Source organism: Chiroxiphia lanceolata, chromosome 4, assembly GCF_009829145.1.
Source record: "Chiroxiphia lanceolata isolate bChiLan1 chromosome 4, bChiLan1.pri, whole genome shotgun sequence".
Lineage (NCBI taxonomy): Eukaryota > Metazoa > Chordata > Aves > Passeriformes > Pipridae > Chiroxiphia > Chiroxiphia lanceolata.
Genome location: NC_045640.1, coordinates 31,146,826 through 31,168,474, shown reverse-complemented (window position 1 = coordinate 31,168,474; position 21,649 = coordinate 31,146,826). Strand labels below are relative to the sequence as shown.

The following is a 21,649-nucleotide window of genomic DNA, read 5'->3' as shown; positions in this document are numbered from 1 at the left end:
ATCTAGGTTTGGCCATTGTTCACGGATAAAGTTCAAGCTTTCTGTTGCTGGGGATCCTCAGAATATGTCTGCATAAAATGTAGCAACAGCCATAATTTCTTTCTTTCCACTTCCCATGGAAATGTTTTAACTGCCAGCCTGTAAGCCAGTTTTAGTAATTTGTCCACTCTCTTTTTGAAATGATACGGAAAAGGATGCAAGGTTCACAGCACCAGAGAAAGTAAATGCTCCAGCAGCCTCTGAGGGCATCTGACCAAAACACCAGGGACCTTTGGATTCCAGTCCCTGCTCCTTGTACTGGTTTTTGTCACATGACTTCCAACTGCAAAGGCATATTCTCTTTACAAGCCGTGTTATTTCTGGCAAGATGTATAATTGGATTGCAACTACCACATCTCTCTGAATCCTGACTGCCACTATCCTGCCCTTCATCTCTGCTCCAGGCAATGTACCTCTGGCCTCTCTCACATGCTGTCCCCAGCACTCTTGTAACAGGGAGTTGTTCTCATAGGATCATATCTGTGTGTATGTTTGCACAGGTTTTTTTGGCTGTCACTTTCTAACTGAGCCCTCTCCCCTCACATGCTAATGGCCACTAAAGAAAACACAGGAGAATGCACAGCTCCCAGGACCAACATCTTACAATGGCTCTGTACTCAGTACTGCCCGGTTAACTAGTTTAGTTTGTGGATTTAAAACAGTTTGAGGTATTTCTGAATCTTGTGCAATTCCCTGCATGCATTTTTTGGAAAGCCCAGGTGACTAACTTCAGACTCAGTGATTTACTCCAGAGATTTGAATATCTAAAAGTTTATTTTATAGCACTGCTTTTGAATCTAGGTTGTAGCTTTTGAATCAAGGTTAGAGTTAAAAAAATCCCAGGAGTGATATGTTGCTGTTTCTATGAATATTTATATATACAAATTAGGTATTTTAATAAAAAAATTCAAGTGGGTACTAGTATTTTTATGGAATTCTACTAGCTAATAATAATGCTCCTCTGTGGGAGGAATTTATAAGTCAAACTAGTGGTGAAAATTAACATTACCCATTCAAGTTTAAAGCACACCTCATGTATTTAATTGTGTGCGTAAGAAAAAAGAATGCAGTATATCCCTGCTGACAGGTTCAGGGTGCCAAATACTTTCATGGATTTTCAGATATAGGGAATACTACTGTACATTAAGACCTCACACATATTAGAAAATATTCATATTAGTTTTGGCTTGATTTTAAGGGGATTTCAGACTTTGTATTGCTAAAAATTAGTTTCAGATTCATTTTTGAATAGTAAGCTCTTAGTCTGATTCCTTTTCTTCTGCAAGTGTTAGTCTGGAGTTCTTTTGCTAGAAACTGTCTTGAAAATACCCTCAGTGGGACAAGAAAGCAAGACACATCATAAAGTAAAGAATATCACATGATGTCGAATGAAAAAGAAAAATTTCTCTATAATTTTTTCCCCTTTTATTTCAATGCATTTGTATCCTGATATTTAGGTGGAAGAGATCAAATAACTACAGAAACTAGGCAGTATTACCAACAAAATTCTGCCAATTACTGTTCAGTAGTGTTTCTTTTCCTTCAAGCTGATAGCTTTCTGTGTCATACAACACGACAATCTGCAGTGGTAGGAGTTTGTATCAACTTACTGCCAAAATGTGCAAGGAGGGAAACTGCCACTGTAATCTTAAACATCAGAAGATTAGCAGGAAGGAGCTTGTAGTACAGGGTATTCTGCCAGGAACTAGGAATTCATCAGAGCAGGCAAGAGTTAGTATCACAGAGCTACCCAAAGCTGCAGGTTTACTAGTTCCCATTTTATCCCAGCTAGTCTGGGCATCTGTGGGCAGTTCCTAAAGCATCCTCTAAATATTCACTTACGCTATTACAGTTTTCTTAACTTACGGAGGAGAACAAGAGCTGGTTTTAAAAAAAAGCCCTAATTTACACAACTTTTCACATTGTTTCATGGCAGCATACACATTTTCTCTGCTGCCAGGAATTTGGCAGATTTTGAATAATTTATGAACTTATTGAGCACAGTGACTGCAGCCTATCCGAGGGGTGCCTCTATAGCAGATGGCATGTGCCGTTACCCTGCCTTGTTTTCACCTGTCCTTGCATTCCAGCTCTTTTATACAGAATTCTGTGGCAGAAAAGCAAAGCTATCTCAAGATATGACCAAAAGAAGAAAACAAGTCTATTTTTTTGTGATGGTGAGATGCTCTAATTCAAAGCGCTTACACATTCATGTTACCAAAAAAAAGATTATTTTACAACAAAAGAATTTTAATGAAATACATTGCAAAGAAAATTAGTTTCAAGTGCATTTATTTTGAAATATTATATGTATATATTCATATTTATATTAAATAACATTATTAAACATGAGGAAAAATATTCGTAAAAACTAATCTGACACTTTCACATTCTACTTTATATTACGTGACTACAATTATGAAATACATAGAAAAATGCCAAAATTGTCTCAAGCCAGCCATAAATGCAAAGTGCAATCACTATTGCCTAGGGCAGTGGAGGATCAAAATGATGATGGTACTGCTGCTTCCTCCAAGGGAAGGATCACTGTGAGTGGGCAGTAGTGAATGAAAAGGAAAGATGGGAGTCCCTTCGATGACTCCCTGTCACTTCTTCCCTTTTTTTTGTCCTTCATCACTGAAGAAGCAAACTGGGTTTTTTACATGCTGACAAGAAGCAGTGAGACAGTTCTGCCTACCAAGACAATACACTGAATACAGGTGATTCCCTACATGATCACACAGGGATTGCAGCTTATCTATGTTCTGCTGTGTCAATTCAAGAACCTTTATCCCAATTTATTTGATTTTTTTTCTTGTTGTCAGTAGTTTAAAGACACCAAAGTTGAAATTTTCTAAGTTTTTATCATGAAATATTAACTAAACTATCATCCTTCAATAGTTTTCTAAACTGACTTTTTGTTTTTAGCCAACACCTAGCACACTTTTTCTGGACTTCCTAGTGTGGAATTTCTTAATAAAAAAAACTTACTTCCTATTTTGTTTTGATTTTTTTACCAGAGATGAATCTGGCTATAAATTAAACATTTCTAAACTTAGGTGCACTTACACAAATGCTACTTATTCACATGTGATATAAGATGGTATTTGAGCAACATGTGCACTGAATAAAATTTCTAAAAGTCTGCTTTCACATATTTGATATTTAAAACTATTATTTTGGTTCTGTTTTGATTGTCTGACTACCAAATATTTGCCTTTCTGATAACAATTTATTGACATTAGTTTTAGTGTGTGTTTGTATGTATTCAGCTTGAAGGATTTCGAGGCACAGATTGTTCCAGGACAGATACAGACTTATTCAATGTTCAATGAACCTTTTCAAGAAGGGTATAAAAATATGTGTTCTTCTTTGTTTGAGCTTAATTCATACCACCTGACAATAATCTTGAAAGGGAGTAAAGAAAAATGCTGCTGCTGAATAGAAAACAAGAAATTTACAGAATATGAAAAACAAATATAACAGTGTCCCTACCACTGTTTCAGTAACATTTAAACCTAGAAGGCATGACAGGTTGTAGTGGCTACTGATGGCCTGTATTCTCCATAACCTTTATACAGCCTAATTTATGTCTGATGTTTCATGTGTGATATTCAAATAATATTACTTAATGAGTGTTTTTCTGTACTGCTGCATGCATTCATGTTTTGTTTTGCTCTTTTGTTTGACACAAACACGAGTTATTTGTTTTCAGATACTGCATTCCAGAGTAGCAAATTAGACAACCATAATTTCTACTCAGTGCCCCTTCATAAAAAGTGCACTGTTCACAAGAAATACAAGAAGTTTTACTCTACTGGAAACATATCAGTGTATGGCAATAATATTTATAATAAATATTACAAAGTGTGTGTTACTTAACATGAATTTGAACATTTTGACTTTTCTTTGACATACTGCTTGTAAGACATCTTAAAATCCCTACTATTTTTCAAAAGGATAAATTAATAAACATAATAATAAGACTTGGAGAATCTGAACGTTATAGTTCATACAGTACTTTTCCTAGGTAAATACCTATCATTCACATTATAACCATAACAGCTTTACTCTTTTTAAAATTACGGCTTCTAAGAGTTTAATTTGTCCATTCAACTCATACATAATTGTTATGCTACTTAATGCATTCTCATTTTCAGTTTAGCACAAACTTTCAATAGTGCTCTTCTGAAAGCAAATTCACAGTCTAAGCTGATGCAGGGAGTTTCTCTTCATTGCCAAAACATTTTCCTACCCAGGCATAAAACTTTTTTTTTAATGACAAACTTATCTCAAAATAATAAAAAAAAATATTCAAAAGATGTTCTTAAAAAAAGACTTCTGCCACTCAGGTAATAGTTAGTTCAATATTTAAATAAAATACATACTGAAAAGCAGTTTTAAGAGTTGGTGATCACTACACTAAGTGGAAAAGAAGTCCTGTATTTTCTACTGCAGCTGGAAGAGTCACAATTCACCTGGGTTAGTTTGTTCTTCATTAGGAATTCATAGGAATAAATATTTCTAGCCAGTGCAGATAATTCTTCTTCCTTCCTTTATCTCAGCATATCTTGTCTCCGAAATTGCTTCCACAGATCTCTGAGATGTTCACCGGTTACAGTCATCACACAAGAGTAATATTCCTTCCAACCATACTTTGGAGTCTCCTGTGAAAAGTGAAAAACATACAATTGAAAAAAAGATATCATTCACTAAATTCTTTAATTCTACATTATATTTTACTCAGACTCATACACACTAGATAGATGTTTTAATATTAAAATAATGAAAGATCAAATTTACTTCTGTAAAATGAGGGTTATAAATCCATACACAGGTTCAGTATTCAAAATTCATCCTCACCTCACAGCACACAGTTAGCATTCAACAGATAGCCTATTTATATTAAAAGCTGCAGGAAAGGATTCGCTCTTTATTCAGGTATGTCCTGCTCCCTTTCTAGTTTTGTTTCTTGCTTGTGTTGACACTGTACTAAAAAGTTCACTTATGACACCAAACAAAAAGCACAGAAAATTACTAATGTTCATTAAACGGAGGCATCAGGAAAAGCCAAATACAATATAGGCAGATGACATGAAAGCTTCTCTATTCTAGGTTACCTTAATCCTAAAGTGCACTGTAGTTCAGCAACATGACTAAGTGCCCATTGAATGGAGAAGAATACTGGCCAAGGGCTGGCCTGGGAGGTTCACTAGACTCTATGCTATCTGTAATTATCACTAGATCTTATTATTTCTTCCACTATTCCTAACTTCACAAGCCTATTTTGAAAGCAGGTGTAGAAAGATGGAGAGGTACTAAGTATTAGAGCAACTGGGGAAAGAAGCTAAGGGAGAAACAGGAATTATAATTGCTATAGGGAAGTAAAAAACATTTACAAGTAATTTTAATTTCTGAGATGATTTACAATTTAAGTACAGTGTCTGGAGGCAAGTGGTTACAGTATCAAGGTGTCATGGTTTAACTGGGTAGGCAGCTGAACATCACTCCCCCCACTCTGGAGAGAAAAATCAGAAAAAAACCCCTAACCCCCTAAAATTCATGGGCTAAGATAAAGACAGTTTAACAGAAAAGGGAAAAAAGAATTCAAATATATGAAACAAGTGATGCACAAAGCAATTGCTCACCACCCTCCAACCAACGCCCATCCAGTTCCTGAGCAGCAGCCCCCACCCAGCTTTCCTCCCAGTTTATTTGCTCAGCATGACACCACTTGGTATGGAATATCCCTCAGGCCAGTTGGGGTCAGCTGTTCCAACTCCTTGTGCACCCCCAGCCTCCTCACTGGGGTGTAGAGGACCCCAGGAAAAGCTGAGAAGTCCTTGACTTAGTGTAAGCACTGCTCAGTAGCAACTACATCATCACTGTGTCACTGACATTATTCTCATCCTGAATTCAAAACACAGCACAGTACCAGGTACTAAGAAGAAAATTAACTGTCTCTTAGCCAAAACCATGACACAAGATTAGAGATTGTCCAATACCTTGTTTTGGTTGAAACGAGTGAAGCTGTTAAAAATATTGCAACATTGCAGTACATTAAAATCAACCATTAGACAGTGAAACCTATATCCATTTATTCTTCTCACTCATCTTTTTTAATTAAAAATCATAGAATTTTATAGAGAAGTTGTAAATATTCAGAAAACAATCTAATCCACAGAAGTATATAATCCAGACTTTAAATGAAATATTAGAAACAATACTTACATGAATGCATAATTTATAGTTGAAATTTATAGTCAATCTCATGAAAAAATGCATTACTTGTAAATTGCACTGCATTATTTAACAAAAGCACATTCAGCTGATTAACTTGTGCTTTAAGGTACACATTTTTTATTTTATGAAACAAGTTCAGAGAAATGTTCATGAAAGTCATTAAAAGAAATGCTGAAATACACTGACTGTTCAGATGAACAGTGTCATTTCTAACACATGCACCATTCTTGCATCTACCCTCAGTGTACCAAATCCACAGAAAAAACATTTTGTTCACATACGCCGCAGTGCTTTCATATTTCACTGGAACATTCTCCTCCCACTGTATCCAGGTATGTTTTTAAGCTTCTAGTCAGGTTTAGACTCAAAAGCCCAGGTTCTGTAACCTTCAATTACTTTTGTAACATAAGTCAGTAAGGTGTGCCTTATCACACGCTTCTCACTTTCTCTACTTTAGAGAAGAGGTAAGCAAAAGTCTCTTCAAGTAGTAAGCAACAACCTCTTTTAGTTTTTTTTAATCTTACAACATATATATTCAACTGCTATGTACTAGGATAATATAGAAATTAAAAGCTTTAAAAATATTAGCTACCTGAGAAATTTAATCTCACTTGACAGAATGAAGTGTTTACAGAAGATAACAATTTATAGTTGAAACATAGCTAGAAATGAGATTCTGAATCCATGCTTCACTCTTTCAAAATGAAATTTCCTTCCTCGGTCAGTCCCAAGGCACTATTTTCAGCTTTTAACTATTACTTCCTAAAAACCTTAAATCAGAAATTTTGAAACCCCACAACATTCAGAACATCTAGAAATCAGTTCTTTTAAAGCAAAATGTCTTAAGATTCTCAGGAAATTACTGGTATATAGAACTTAATTTCTAGATTTACATCTGTGACACGTAACAGTTACTTTCAATACTTTAGAAGTCAATAAAATCAGAATTTGGCTTAAATATCTATCACAGCTACTGACCATGCAAATAGTTTGGCAAACGGTATTTTTAGATGGACTTGAATCCCTTCTTAAATTGGCTTCTAGCATCCCTTTTCAGAAATTAACTTTGAAAGGGCTTTGTTAGAAATTTCCTTTATATCCTTCTATAAGATTCAAAGCAGAGTTCTCCTCTATGCTCTGTTAGGCAGCTCTCTCCTAAAATGTTGTTTTCAGTTCTCCCTGCAGTGTATGCAAAGGAGTACCTGCCAATGCTGTGTCAGGCTCTGTGCCCTGCAGGGACCACACACAGCTTGTTACAGGTTTCCCAAGGACAGACTATCATTATTTATTATAAGGGTACAACATTCTTTACAAAGTGGAGTAAATGGCATTAGTGCATTTTAAAGCTACGTGATGTACAGCAGAATGTGCTTTATCCCTTTTCAAGGTGTAGATTCAAAGTAGGGTATAATCTGTAGTGTGTGTGCCAAGTATCTTAATCTCCTTCATCAGAGTTCTACATTTACCATAGGAAGTATATCAAAGCACAATGATCTGTACTTTTATATTTAGAATGAAGTAAAATTAATAGTAGTTGTACTGCATCTACCTTTGGGATGTAGTTGCAGACGATTTTTGTATTTCATGTATATTTATGTGCTTCTTTGTACATCAGACTGAAATTAAATTAACCACTGAAACTGTTCAATTTCAAATCTCCAATGATTCCATCTTTATTATTTATAAACTAAATGGAAAATAATAATTTTTAGAGTTACGTAAATCCACTTTCACTCCACAAGGTATGGTAAAGACAGAACTATCTCTGTTCTCCATGCTGAATGTTACATGTACAAGAACATACACAAATCAAACAGAACTCATCTTCCTTCTAGGAGGACAAACCATCTCTGTAAGCCTGGACATGCCCCAAGCCATCTCTACTGCTGAATTTCAGAGAAACGGCCTGTTCAAAAGATGTGACACACTTCACTAAAAAAAAATGGTCTGAAAAGTTACAAAGAACACAGTTCATGATACATGACATGTCGTGCCACAGGAAAGGTCAATAGTTTAGATATATTTCCTCTCCCTTGTCTATCTCGTGCAAGGGTCTACAAAGGAAAAACACTATTGGGACTGGAGAGCTGATGGGCTACCAGTCTGGGTAAACAGACCCCACCTCTCATCCTTAAACACTTAGATTTTACACTGTTGCTGGAAGCCAGCCATCAACCCAGATAAACAGGATCCAAGATGCTTTGCTTTGCTTTCATGACATGCTATCTCAGAGTTAGGGAAGAAAGATGGAAACCATAGGCCCAGCACACTCAGTGGCATACAAGTGGTCAGAGAGGCATATGACAGAAAAGGATAGGATTCAGAAGGTCAGAGGCCGATGTGATAATATAGGGAGCCATCTGAAGACGGTTATTGAACATAAAAGCTTAATATTACACCTCAGAATTAAAAACAGCAGGGGAATGACAGTCAAACCCTCCTGGCTCAGAAGCACACGAGATGTGCTGGCTACTGCATAGGGTCCACTGGCACCTGACCACCGACCATGGGGCCTTGTTTGTCATGGTGTACATCTCTTTGCTCCTCCCCTCTGTAAAATAATACATCTGAGAACTAACAGCCTTCATAGCAACAACTGCAAACTTTTTAAATGTAAATAGGAAAAAACTTTAAATCACAAAGAAAAAAACTTTTGCTTTATGTAAGAAGGGAAATGTCTACCAACACACAGTGTCTGCTGTGTCCACTGCGTGACAAACAGTTTCACGATTTGGCTACAGAATATGCACACCCCAGTTTTTACACTGAAACCCACAGCACAATCTAATTGTAAGAATGGGCATTCATGTAGTGCATACATGGAAAGAGTCATGGTGATTGTGTGTGGACACAGTGCTGATTTTTGAAAACTGCTGGTATAGCATTAATCAAGCCAAAAATGATTATTGCTTTCAAAAGTCTAACAGTATAAATTGAAGTAGAACCAAGTTACTAACAGTCAGAAAAATCTACCTCTACAATCTTCATTGGTAAATCCTTATTAACTATAGGTACCTGGGAAATTACTTGAAAAGAAGTAACAGGACAGACAGAAAACAGCAACAGAAACTATGAAAGAATACTCATTTCAAACACAGTACAAAATTGGAGCTGGCTTACAAAAACAGTGACAGTGTGAGTCAGTCATCACCAACTCCAGCATAAAATTCTATTGCTTCATTCAAAAACACAACGTAATGCTTTGAGCTACCACACTGCTTGCAGTCAGATAACCTTTTCCTGAGTTTTTGAACAGGAAACAAAGCAGTGACAGCTAAACATTCAGCCATTCTTGCAAGCATGCCAGCACACTCAGATTGGGTGGCTAACACATACCGTCATTTATCTGCTATAGAGTTCCTTCCTCACGCAGGATTTGAAAGTAGTATACCTCTGTATAGGTTTGTAGCCCTGTGGAGCAGAAGATGGAGAAGTGCGCAGATGCAGACAACATGTGAAGGCAGCCAGAGGTAAGCATAAGACAACGGTATCATGAAAATACAAAAAATGGCTTTAAGTGACAAAGAGCTAGGAGATACAGTACAGTATGTGTTATGCAGAACGTTTAGCATTTAGTCATTAAGTCCCAAGTCTTTCAGTTTAAAAATGGAATTTATAAAGGAAAGGGAATATTCTTATATATTTTTAAATTAATAATAAAAAAAGGAAATAACTAATTTAATTAAACATTAAGCAAAAATAAAGTTTTTCATGTCTGTACATTTTAGTAAGTTTACGGCAGTACTCTGAATGACCACCTGATGGCAGCCTAACATATGAATTGGTTTCAAACTACTAAAGCCAAAACGAGGTTTCGGGTTATGCTACTAAATTGCAGAAAGAGAGAAATGTCATTTGATAAACTCTTTAAGACATTTACTTTTCCAAAAACGTATTTAAATTTATATTAAAATGCAAATTTATTATGTTCCTATAAGAAGTAGCACTTGATCCTCCTCAAGTTTGTAGTGTCATGGCTAAGCTTTTAAATACATCAAACTTGGTAGGTTCTGACTGATGTTTCAGAGCTCCATTTTCACTGGACTTGTGTAACTCTTTGCTCTTTAATATGTTTGCTTTAGTTTGACTACATAACCACAAAATGCTCTTTTCTAAAATATATGGTCCTGGTACCAAACTCTGTTATGCCCTCATGATTCTGAGCAAATATTTTAGCAAAACAACTTTTTAAAACGTTGAATTGCTAAGTATAAGATGTTAGTTGTAAAATCATACTTCAAATCGTAGGCCTAGCTGAAACTGTAATTTTTGGACGTTTTTAGAGTGATAATCAGACACTACACTGATTTGGATAGACATTAATTGTGGGATACTTTACATTAAAATTGAGCATTTATACTTCGTAAACAGCTTCATATTTCTCATGGCAAAGATTTCTATGCTGTTACAAAATACTGCATAAGCAGAAGCTGTTATGATCTTTTATCTGTATAATGGAACTGACCGAATCTTCATACGGATGGAAAACACAGTTATTGACAAAGAAGAGGTTAGTGATTTGTTAGTTTTGATTTAGGACCAAGACAACATTTGTGCCTCCACACTGCAGGAGCAAGAGGGCAAATTTTTACTTGTTATGGACACATTAAATACTGTTTCACTTTTAATGTACAAACAACAGGAAGCAATCAATGACCTTCCACCAATTTGTTCTGTGAAAAAGGTTCTTACATGTTTTCTACTTTTCGTTCTAAACCAAGACTGGAGTGGGTAGCGGGTGTTTATTAAACTGAAAAAGCAAATTTCTGCAGAATTTTTACTACTACCCACTCTTGGAAAAATCAGGTTTGTGTGACACTTGAGAAAACTTACTGGAAATTGTAATTCCTTGGTTTGGTACTGTAATTGTCTTGGAATACTACTGATTAATGAAGAGAATGCATTTAACAGAATTGGAGGACCAAATCATGATCATCTCCTATGCAATCTAGGAGGTATTTAGTATCTTATTAAAATTAGACATGTAATTTATGAAAGACTGTGTTATTCTTCTGAATGTCCTTGGCTATTCTTTATAGTTCTTTTACAATCCATGGCAATATTTTATGGAGGTCTAGGGAAAAGAAAGATACATACATGAGACAGAATAGTGCTGGATGATACAGATTTTTTAGGATTATATGTGATTTCTGTCATGCTTTTTGTGAAATAGAAACATGTAATATAAAAATTACTTAGTAAGCAGACCATTTTCTGGTTAAATAACCATACACTGCACACTTACAATTAGTAAACAATTAAAACATATAGCCAAACATCTTAAAACGATTATGAAACAATCATCATTCCCACACCATAATAAAAGGAACTGAGGACCAACAAGGAAATAAGTTTGTTACAAATTCAGTGGTTGTTATCCACATTTTATGTTCGATCATAATATTACAGAAATAACAAGTAAACTATTAAACTCAACACCACTTCACAATAAGTTCTAACATTATATTTAGGAATCTAACTAAAATAACTAAAATTACATCACAGAAATAACATACTGAAATGTGAATCTAAGAACCATAATGCAGCTTAAGATTTATGTCTTAAGTGATAAGGTTGTCAGTAAGAACACCATTTTATGTTTAGTTAAAATGTTAAGCCCATCATATATATAAAAAAAGGCTTTTGTTGATTGTACCCTAATTAAAAAATTTTCTGCTACTATAACATTCCCCTGGCACTATATTGAACCTGAAGAGGGCAGCAAGGCCTACACATTCACCATTGCTCCCTATGAAAATTTTCTGCAAGTAATTTCCTGCCCTCTAGCTTATTATAATTGAATGTATTATATGCAAGGTTTAATTATCAAAAGCAACTCTGAACTAGAATACAACATTGTTCAGCACCACTTCACTGATTCTTTATTTGAAAATTAAAACTATCTTCTGCTGCAACTCTTTCCAACTGTCATTATCAACACTTGGTATTTTATATGTTTTAGAATAGCCAGTGTTTGACCTTTAACTAAATTGTGTGAGCTTGAGAGAGGCAAATTCTCTTTTCTCTGCAGGCAACCCAGACATAATTGCTACCCTTGTAAAAATTCTTAATGCTAATCTATTAATCACACAATACAGAAGAAATGACAGTATGCAGAGGATTTCTCATCTCCGATTTGGTTTGGTAAAGGTACATTATGTCCTCTATGTATTGCTTTCTAAGCAAAAAAAAAAAAAAATCAAGAATTTGGGAAGGTTTTTATCTTACAGACTGCTTCAGTATTTCTATAAAACATATGTCTTTAAAGACATGCACTGCTGGTTTAAAACCTACATGTGCTACAGATGCTAAAGTAGTGGTAAGTAGTAAAGTCAACTAAGGTAAATATAAAAATTAGAATCCTTACCCTAAACCCTCGATTGAGTCTGTCTTTCATAATCCCGATAAATTCTTTATAACTCAGCTGATCATCTCTGTCGACATCAAAAATCTTGAACACTGTGTTCACCAAATGTGGTGAAAGCTTCACACCTGTGGCTACATACACTGCACGTTTGAATTCATCTGCGTAAGGAGAACAACAGAAAAAAATTTAAAACCCCATTAAGTTAATGGTACTTTGTGGACAACATACTGTGAAATACAAGTAAACTTTTGAGTTCTCACGTTTAAACACCAAAAAACCAAGAAAATGTGAAAATTGGGATTGAATTTCACAGTTCTAAATCAAGTAGTTCTCAACTGATACAAAATGACATTGCTTAATTGGTATCAACTATTTTACACAAAATATAACAATTCATGTACTATACTACGTGCAATAACAAACATAGAAGAGCATATTGTAATTAAATCTATGTCACATATAGATTTATTTATTTGACACAAAACAGAACCCAGGGAATACAGCACAGAGAAAATGATATAATCTTTTGGAAAGGACACATGAGGTAGGACTATGCTGGTGTTACTGTGTCAGACTCATGAAGAGGCTACTTGAGGAGAGCACACAAGTCTGACCACATATTGTTCACCTTGCACTCCCCAACCATCACAACTATTTTATTAAGGAGTTTAGTCAGTACATACATGCCTAGTTCTTTTAGCAGCCACTTACTGATTTCTTAAAAAATCTAATCCCTCTTCAGACCTTCTGACACTGTTTCCTTCTGCAACCTTTGTAGAAACCAGATTCCCGATGCTCACTGTGTAAGGAAATGCTTCTGTTTGCTTTAATCTGATCTCTTACTAGTGTCATCAAGTGCCTCAACTCTTGTATTGTAGGATTTGATGAACAAGTATTCTGCATTCAGCTTATCCACCACTTATATGACTTGGCAAAATATCTCTTATGATATGACCGAACCTTCTCCTCTCAAAGCTGGAGTCCTTTTTAGCCTATTACTGGAGACATTAAAAGTACAAACTAAGAACTACAAAACATTTTTGCATTTTTTTCAACAGTTTTATATTGTTATCAAGAGATTTTTATACAAATATAAATAATTACCTTGACCTATGGAACGACTTGCAAAATTATACATTTGCATTGCAATTGTAAAGTCTTCTAGATTGTTCAAGAACTGGAAAAATGATCTAAATTCATCAAAGGTGATACCCTAAAAAACAGAACAACATGCACCATAAGAATTATCAGTAGTAGAAACAACTGAATAAACAAACTTTGCAGTTATATATGTCTACTTCATTTATGAACAGATATACCTATTCAAAAAAAAAAAGAGATTTCTAGTAAAAGTCAATGAAGTAAAGAATTGGAGTCTTTCCTCTTTGCAACTGCAATGGACAGCAATTCTCACCAGAGCAGCTGAAAATACTATTCCATTGCTCATGGCAGTTTTTAAGAATTACGGGATTTATTATGACACAACACTTAATACTGACAATGAAGCCTAGGTTTGTATCAATATTGGAGTATGTTTACTACTGAAAACCTGCAAACCACTGTTACATATATGTGAGTGCATGTGCTCACATAAATACACTGAATGAAATCACAAATACATATCATGATCTACCTTAAGTCTGTACTTTAAGGTGAATTTTTTACAGATCTAGATTTAAACACACAAGTCTCTTCAGCTGATACTCCAAGAATCAAGTACTGCAGTTTGTTCAGCTTTTTAAAAAAATCCTTTGCATTTTGACCAGACTTCAGAATATGTTCTTTGAAAGTTTCACTGAAAACATTGTTAAAAGAGCTTACTTTATCTTCTTTCCTTATATTTGTTCTGCTCTTCTCTCAGCTACAAATCCAAAGACCTGATAAACTATCTCTAAATCAATTTTGAAAGAAACTTTAAACTAAGACTTTGAATTAAGCCTATATCTGAATCCTCTTAGTCTCAGCCATTCTGAACATGGGTTGGCATTCTTTGTCAAACCTTGATCTCCACAGACTCCTTTAACTGTAATTTCTGGCTATTTTTCTGTTTGCTTTTATCCTTTTATCCTATTTAAGTACTTGCCTCTGAAAATAAACCTGAAGACAACGGAAAGACCTGTGAGCCTTTCTGTTCTAACTAAAATATTGACCCGTGTCTCTCCTCAAATACATACATAGTCATTATGGTATGGTGGAACACAGAAAACATACTAAAGTAGGTTTGTGGCAGAGCAGATGGCAGTGTTTGGGTGTAAACCCATATGAGACAGCAAGTACTGTGGAAAATGTGGAGAGCAACATAATATTGTTATAATAAGAGACTTTTATAGGCCTCCACACAGTTGAGATGTAAATCCCTGCTTAAGTAATCCTACCTAAATTCCAGTAAAGGTTTATAAACTGTTTGGAGAGCTTGACCCATCTCCACCATTAATTGCTTTTCTCAACAAGCATATTTGTTCTCTGTTTCATCCTTTGCAAGTGGGAGGAAACTCTCTTAGACACAAGCAGAACCACCTCCTTATTCTCATTTAAATTTTTATCTTAAAAACTTAATTTACTACTACCAGTACTGTTTTTTTGTTTCATTGCACTTGACACTAATAGTTTATGTGCCCAAGTTCCATTTCTTGCACTGTGTTTAGACTGAAAACTCTCTGGGACTGGAATACTTTTGTCACGTATTTGTGAAATTCCTACAAACAAGCCTTCTTGCAGCTTCTGTGTTTCCCCTCGTGGTCAAAACTGCTGCCATGAGTTGACACTGGAGATGGAACAGTGAGATAAAGGAGCCACACATGCAGTCCATGGCTAACCTGTACCTACTCCACAACATGTTAGCAATGAGGAAAATATCTTGCTTCATTTAGGAGTTGTACAAGTACTGCTGAAATAATCTGCAATCATAAATGCTTACTTCCTCTCAAGGAAAAACAGCAAAGGACACAAGAGAAACAGAAGGTCAGGCAAAATTACACCCAGACAGCTGGGCACGCAGCATTCTACTATATCTCTCCTTTTCTACTACCCTATTTTGTTCAACTGGTAATTGTAATAACGTTTCATATTTGCCACACATTTTGTATTTTCACACAGGATATTATCTTTGTGTAAGCGTGCCAGAACTTTCATACTGAAAAATATTTTGTATGTAAAAATGTGCTGGTTTTGCATAGGGCTGAGTTAATTTTCTTCACTGCAGCTGGAGTGGGGCTGTGTTTTGGATTTGTGCTGAACACTGTGATGATAATATAGAGATGTTTTTATTACTGGTGAGCAGTGCTTACACAGAGCCAAGGCCTTTTTCACACTGCCACACTGGCGAGGAGGGAAAGTTAGGAGGAGATGCAGCTGGGACAAGTGACCCCAACTAACCAAAGGAATATTCCATACCATATGATATCAAGCTCAGTATATAAAGCAGGGGGAAGGAGGAGGAAGTGGGGGACGTTTGCAGTGATGGCATTCGCCTTCCCAAGTAACCGTTATGTGTGATAGGGCCCCGCTCTCCTGGGGATGGCTGAACACCTGCCTGCCCATGGGAAGCAGTGAATTCCTTGTTTTGCTTTGTTTGCATGCATGACTTTTGCTTTTCCTATTAAACTGTCTCTATCTCAACCCACAAGTTTTCTCGGTTTTACCCTTCCAATTCTCTCCCTGATCGTGCTGGTGGGGGAGTGAGCGTGGGGTTTGGTTCCTGGCTGGGGTTAAACCATGACAAACAGGAAGCTAACTTTTTATTTATGTGGACAGATTATATATTACTACAGCAAGGAGAACTCATATTAACACACCAGTGCTGCTAAAAATACATAGCCTTTCTTCAGGAGCTGATATCTGTAGTAATTCAAGATGCCAGCTTAAATTAATCGCTGCTTGGCATCTAGTTAGTAAAAGGAGGAAAGCATCTTGAGAGCAGGCAGCATGCCAGCTGAATATTTTAATGTGTCTACAATATGGCAAATGATCATTGTGTTGCTTTAGGAGCTTCTTCATACAGGGCCCTGAAAGATTAACATCGCTAACTGTGAGAGTAGCTGCCTATTACTTTACAGACTCAACTAATTTTTCTTCTAAATGGAATCCTCTGGTTAGTATTAGTATTGCAGCATATCACTGTAATAAAACAGAGAGCACATTTTATAATTTTTAAATTATAATGTTATTACAAGTATAAGAAAGTACAAACACATGAACAGTGCCTCCATGGCAATAAGAGGCAAAATCCCATTCTCAAAATGAGAATGTGGCCAGCATAAGAGATGCCACAGGGATTTACTTTTTTCACTGTACTAACAGCACAGTTACTGAGCCAGTGATACAAAGCTATGAAAAACAGCAGTGTCTTGTTTCACCTAATGGAGGTATAGCATATGACATACGGATACATGGCACTGGTCTTGTGCCAGGATATTCCCAGAATGCAGCATAAGCAAACCTGTGAATAAGTGACACAGCTTTCTACATGGAAGTTTTCCTTAACTGATGGCCCCACCAGAAGTCAAGAAGAGGAAACTACTGTGGAATACTTGCTATCAGAACAGTGACATTGAAAGATTTAGAAAACCTTCAAAGAATACTTCCTTGTGTTCAAAAGAAAGTGTCAGTACTTGTATTTACTTAACTTCACCTTTGCCATTCAAAATATTTCTCTATACCTACAACTGTCATTATTTTTCAGTTTTCCAAGTGATACTTGTATTATTGTTGCTATACGAGCCCCAGAGTGATGTGGTTTTGGGTTTTTTTCACATTTCTGTCTCGGAACCACACAGATAAAGCTTTTTAGCAGTTCTGTTGCAGTATCTTGGCTCTGAATACTACCTTTTATGGTAGGTAGAACTGAACGCCTCAGTGGCTAGACCAAGAACTCAGAAAGGGTCACTAAGCAGGAACAGACACCAATCTTACCACTGCATCTTACACCTAATCTGGTCAAAAGAGACAACCCTGCTTCCCCCTTTCACTCCCCACCTGTATTTATCTCTCAGTGGCCCTAACTGCTGTACAACCACAGGAAGAGTCAGATAATCCAGATATCTGAACAGAAAATTGTTGATTTTTGAGTGTGCTTCTTTCAGGTCAGTTGTCTGTTCTTACTGTGAAGACTGAAATTACAATTTCATTTCTCAAATTGACAAAACAAAAAAAACCTGTCCAAACCTATTTATTACTTTTCCTCACGAGCTCTGCTGTCAATGCCATTAAAGTATATAGCTATTGAAGAGTTAGATTTCTAGGACAGATTAATCTGATTTCCTTCTGTAAACACAAACAGAATATACCCAAACAGTCCTTATTTACAGGGCTACTTTTAACATTATCCTATTGGTTATCACTGATGCAGAGTTACTACTACATTTCTCTCAGATACACTTCTGATGACACATTTGTTGTTAAGCAAATGAAGGACTATCTACCTCATGTCTTTTACCGTTTATATTATCATTTCTGTCTCTTCAGTCACTAATATTAACCACATACCAACAACAATTATACACAAATGATCAATTATTAAGACTATAAAACAATAAGATAAAAGGTGTCAGTGTTATTTCTGAAGAGGTGCTACTCCAATGGTAGTGCAAAAAAGAAGTAGTAAGAAAGAAAGGGTTTTTTAAATACTTCATTGCTAGAAAACTGTTCTTTAAAGCTGTATGGTTTTTGCTATTTAAACTATATTTTTATGTTTTATGTAAACTTCAAAAATATTACTAGCTAAATCCTATGGAACACAATTCTATGCTATTTCTATTCATGCAATTTTTTATTCAGCACGTAATCTGAAAAACAAGACACACATTTTACAGTCAGTATAAAATCCTGAACTAAGTAATTCAGTGACAGAATCTCATTCAGTCCAACAAGGCTATGTTTTCATCTTAGTGACAATGGGACTGCATGCTGTGGCCCACTGCTAACAATTACCTTTTCTTCAGGAATACTGCAGCGCATGTTTTCCAAGTAACTTGATGTATTTTCCACATTTGTATACCTCAAAAGAATATGGGCAAAGTCTTCCTCACTGATTGTGTTCATCCCATTAGAGTAGGAAAGGAACTCTATCTCTAGAACCTCAGTTTGTAGGTTATCCATAAATCTGAAGCACAAACAAACATGAAGAAAGAGTCATACTTTCTATTTCTATTGTTCATGTTCTTAAAAGACTGGTAGAATATGAACCAAGTAACACTACGCAAATTAGTTCTCCTTTTGCAGCACAGATGGTAAATCTATCTATGTTGATGTATTTTCTAATCAATACGATGATCTTAACACAACGATGAAATGTTAGTAAGGATTAAAATTAGTTAATACTTATATTTTTAATTTAATTCTAGTTTCTAGTTGTCTGATTTTCTTCTTCAGCGGGTCACTGATCTTTATTTGTATATGTTAAAGTCAAAATTCCATCATGGTACTAAATTAATTCCCAACATATATTCCCCGTGTTGTTACTTACAGCTTGCAATTTAACCTTGCCTTTGTCTTTTTAGCAAGCCAAGTATGATGAGATCTTTAAATCTAACCTTTTTTTATTTGTTTTTATTCAAGACTTTACTATTCTCATGATATTTCTATAAACTCTTCCCAACTTAACAACCTATTCAGTATAATCTGGACCAAAACTGGATACCAAGTATAATACCAGCTGCCTACAAAAAGGAAATGTAACTTCCCTGATTCTGTCTGATGTCCTAGTCATACAACCAAGGGGGAAATTACCTCTCTGGTCACAGCAGTGCACTGGGAGCTCACATTCATCTGATTGTCAAACAAAACCTGTAGCATTTTAACATTTTAGCCTTTTGAAAAATTACCTTCTTTTCTGCTTTTTATTTTGAACTCACATCATGATTTGACTTGATGATACAGTTTTAATATTCTGTGAAATACTGAATACTTTTCATGACTTTTCATTTAAGGCAAAATATTTTGAAAAATAAAAATTGATTGGAATACATAGCTAATTGATAACTAGAAAGACAATAGGTATTGAGAGCATTTACTGAAGGAGCAATAACCAAACACTGTATCTATTTCAATTATCCAGAAGCACACAGTTTTATGGTTCTGTTTTGATGGCACTCTATTTTTAAATTTTTAAATTCTACTTTTACTGGCATAACTAAGTCAATAGCTTCCACTGTGTTTTCACTTCTACCCAAAGAAGTTTGATCTAAGGTGCCTGCATGGTATCTTCAGAAAATCTTTGCATAAAAAATAAATCAAAACCAAGAAAAAAAGTTCGTACATACCCATAAGGACAGGGCTGGGGTATAACCTCTCCACCCCAAACTAATCATGCACACAAGTGCTAACAAAATTTGCAAACGTAGCAGCATTAGAAGATGACTTTTTATTGTTTTATTGGGCCAATTATTGTTTTATTTTGCTCTTTTTATATATAACACACACAAAGGGAACATAAACCTTATAAATGTGCCTGCATAAGCTATCCTATAGTAATATAAGACACATTAATTAGAAGAACAATGCAAATTTTTTTTACAGGGAATTAATAAAGACTCACCTATAAAAATCTTCAAAGTTCAGTTCAGCTTTTCCTTTTTTGCCGAAAAAGTGTACAAGCAGTGTAGTATCTGACAGTGAACTTGAAATATCATCAGCACGCTTAAAAATTAGAATAAAAAAAATTAAAGGCCATGATTGGATCAGATACAGAAGTATAATCTGAGAATGCCTATCATCACAATAGACCTTTGTATTGAAAGAGTTTATATTTTATGTTCATCGTCTTAAAAAAGATTTTAGTATTAAAATCCATTACATTAACTTTGCCATGCAATTTTCACACAAAAGTGGCATTAGCTGTTAATTGCATTTAGTAGAAAATACTTAAATGAACAAAATAATATAATGGAAGCTGCAGTGAAGGGGGAAAAAACATAAAAAATAAAGCCAGAAACTCATGAGGAAAAAAAATTCTTGTCAGCTGAGATAAACCATAAGCATAATTCCCTTTGTACACAGTTTCCTTTCCTTTCTCCTACGCAACTACAAAGAAATTAAAGGACGTTACTTCATATACTCTTATTTTCTATTTCAGTACTAAGTATGGGATTGTGTTCCAAAACCACTCACATCAATTAGGTATACATTATATTACAGTTTAAATTTTATTGCTCAAACATATTTAAAAATCCAGAATCATAAGGTATTTTGAAATAATCACAGACTCACAGAATCAGCCGGGTTGGAAAGGACATCTGAGATCATCAAGTCCAACCCTTGATCCAACACTGCCGTGGTTACTAGACCATGGCACTTATTGCCACATCCAGTTTCATCTTAAAAATCTCCAGGGATGGTGAATCCACCACCTCCCTGGGCAGCCCATTCCAACGTCTGATTATCCCCTCTGTAAAGAACTTCTTCCTAATATCTAACCTAAACCTTCCCTGGCAGAGTTTAAGACAGTGCCCTCTTGTCCTACTGATAGCTGCCTGGGAGAAGAGACCAACCCCCACCTGGCTACAACCTCCTTTCAAATAGTTGTAGAGAGGGATGAGGTCTCCCCTGAGCCTCCTCTTCTTCAGGCTAAACAATAATGAAGTAATATTTTGACTCATTCTCCTAAGAATGTTCCACATTTGCAGGCAATGTGCTCTCTGCATAGGACAGGAATTTCTGAACATGTATTAATACTTTTTCCTTAATAAGCAACAGAAAACTTTGAAAGCCAGAATTACAGTAGAAAGCCAACTGATTTCGACCATTTGTAATTGCAAGAGTTGTAAACAGAGGTTTACATGAAACGGAAAACTAACAAACAGAACAAAACAAACCTAAGTAACTATCACCCGCGTATAGTGATTGCACAGCATTCCACTTTTTTTACTACATATTCATTGCCTTTAACTATTGTGTACTGCATTGATTTTACTTATTTTACATGCATTTTACATGCATTTTACTTCATTTTATGTGCATTGATTTTACTTCTTTTACGAAGAAACTCTTGATATACTGAAGAGC

At 35.5% G+C, this 21,649-nt stretch overlaps 1 protein-coding gene across 1 annotated transcript in view; it reads right to left on the bottom strand.

The window, feature by feature from the left end:
- Positions 1-2,857: 2,857 nt before the first annotated feature.
- MICU3 (mitochondrial calcium uptake family member 3) overlaps positions 2,858-21,649 on the bottom strand; it is a 52,096-nt gene continuing 33,304 nt past the window's right edge. The window contains exons 10-14 of the mRNA XM_032685157.1: positions 20,184-20,284; positions 18,578-18,749; positions 13,754-13,862; positions 12,650-12,807; positions 2,858-4,706 (exon numbers count right to left, since the gene is read on the bottom strand). Of these exons, the coding sequence (XP_032541048.1) occupies positions 4,596-4,706; positions 12,650-12,807; positions 13,754-13,862; positions 18,578-18,749; positions 20,184-20,284 (651 nt within the window). The 3' untranslated portion in view covers positions 2,858-4,595. The remainder of the gene's footprint in view (positions 4,707-12,649; positions 12,808-13,753; positions 13,863-18,577; positions 18,750-20,183; positions 20,285-21,649) is intronic.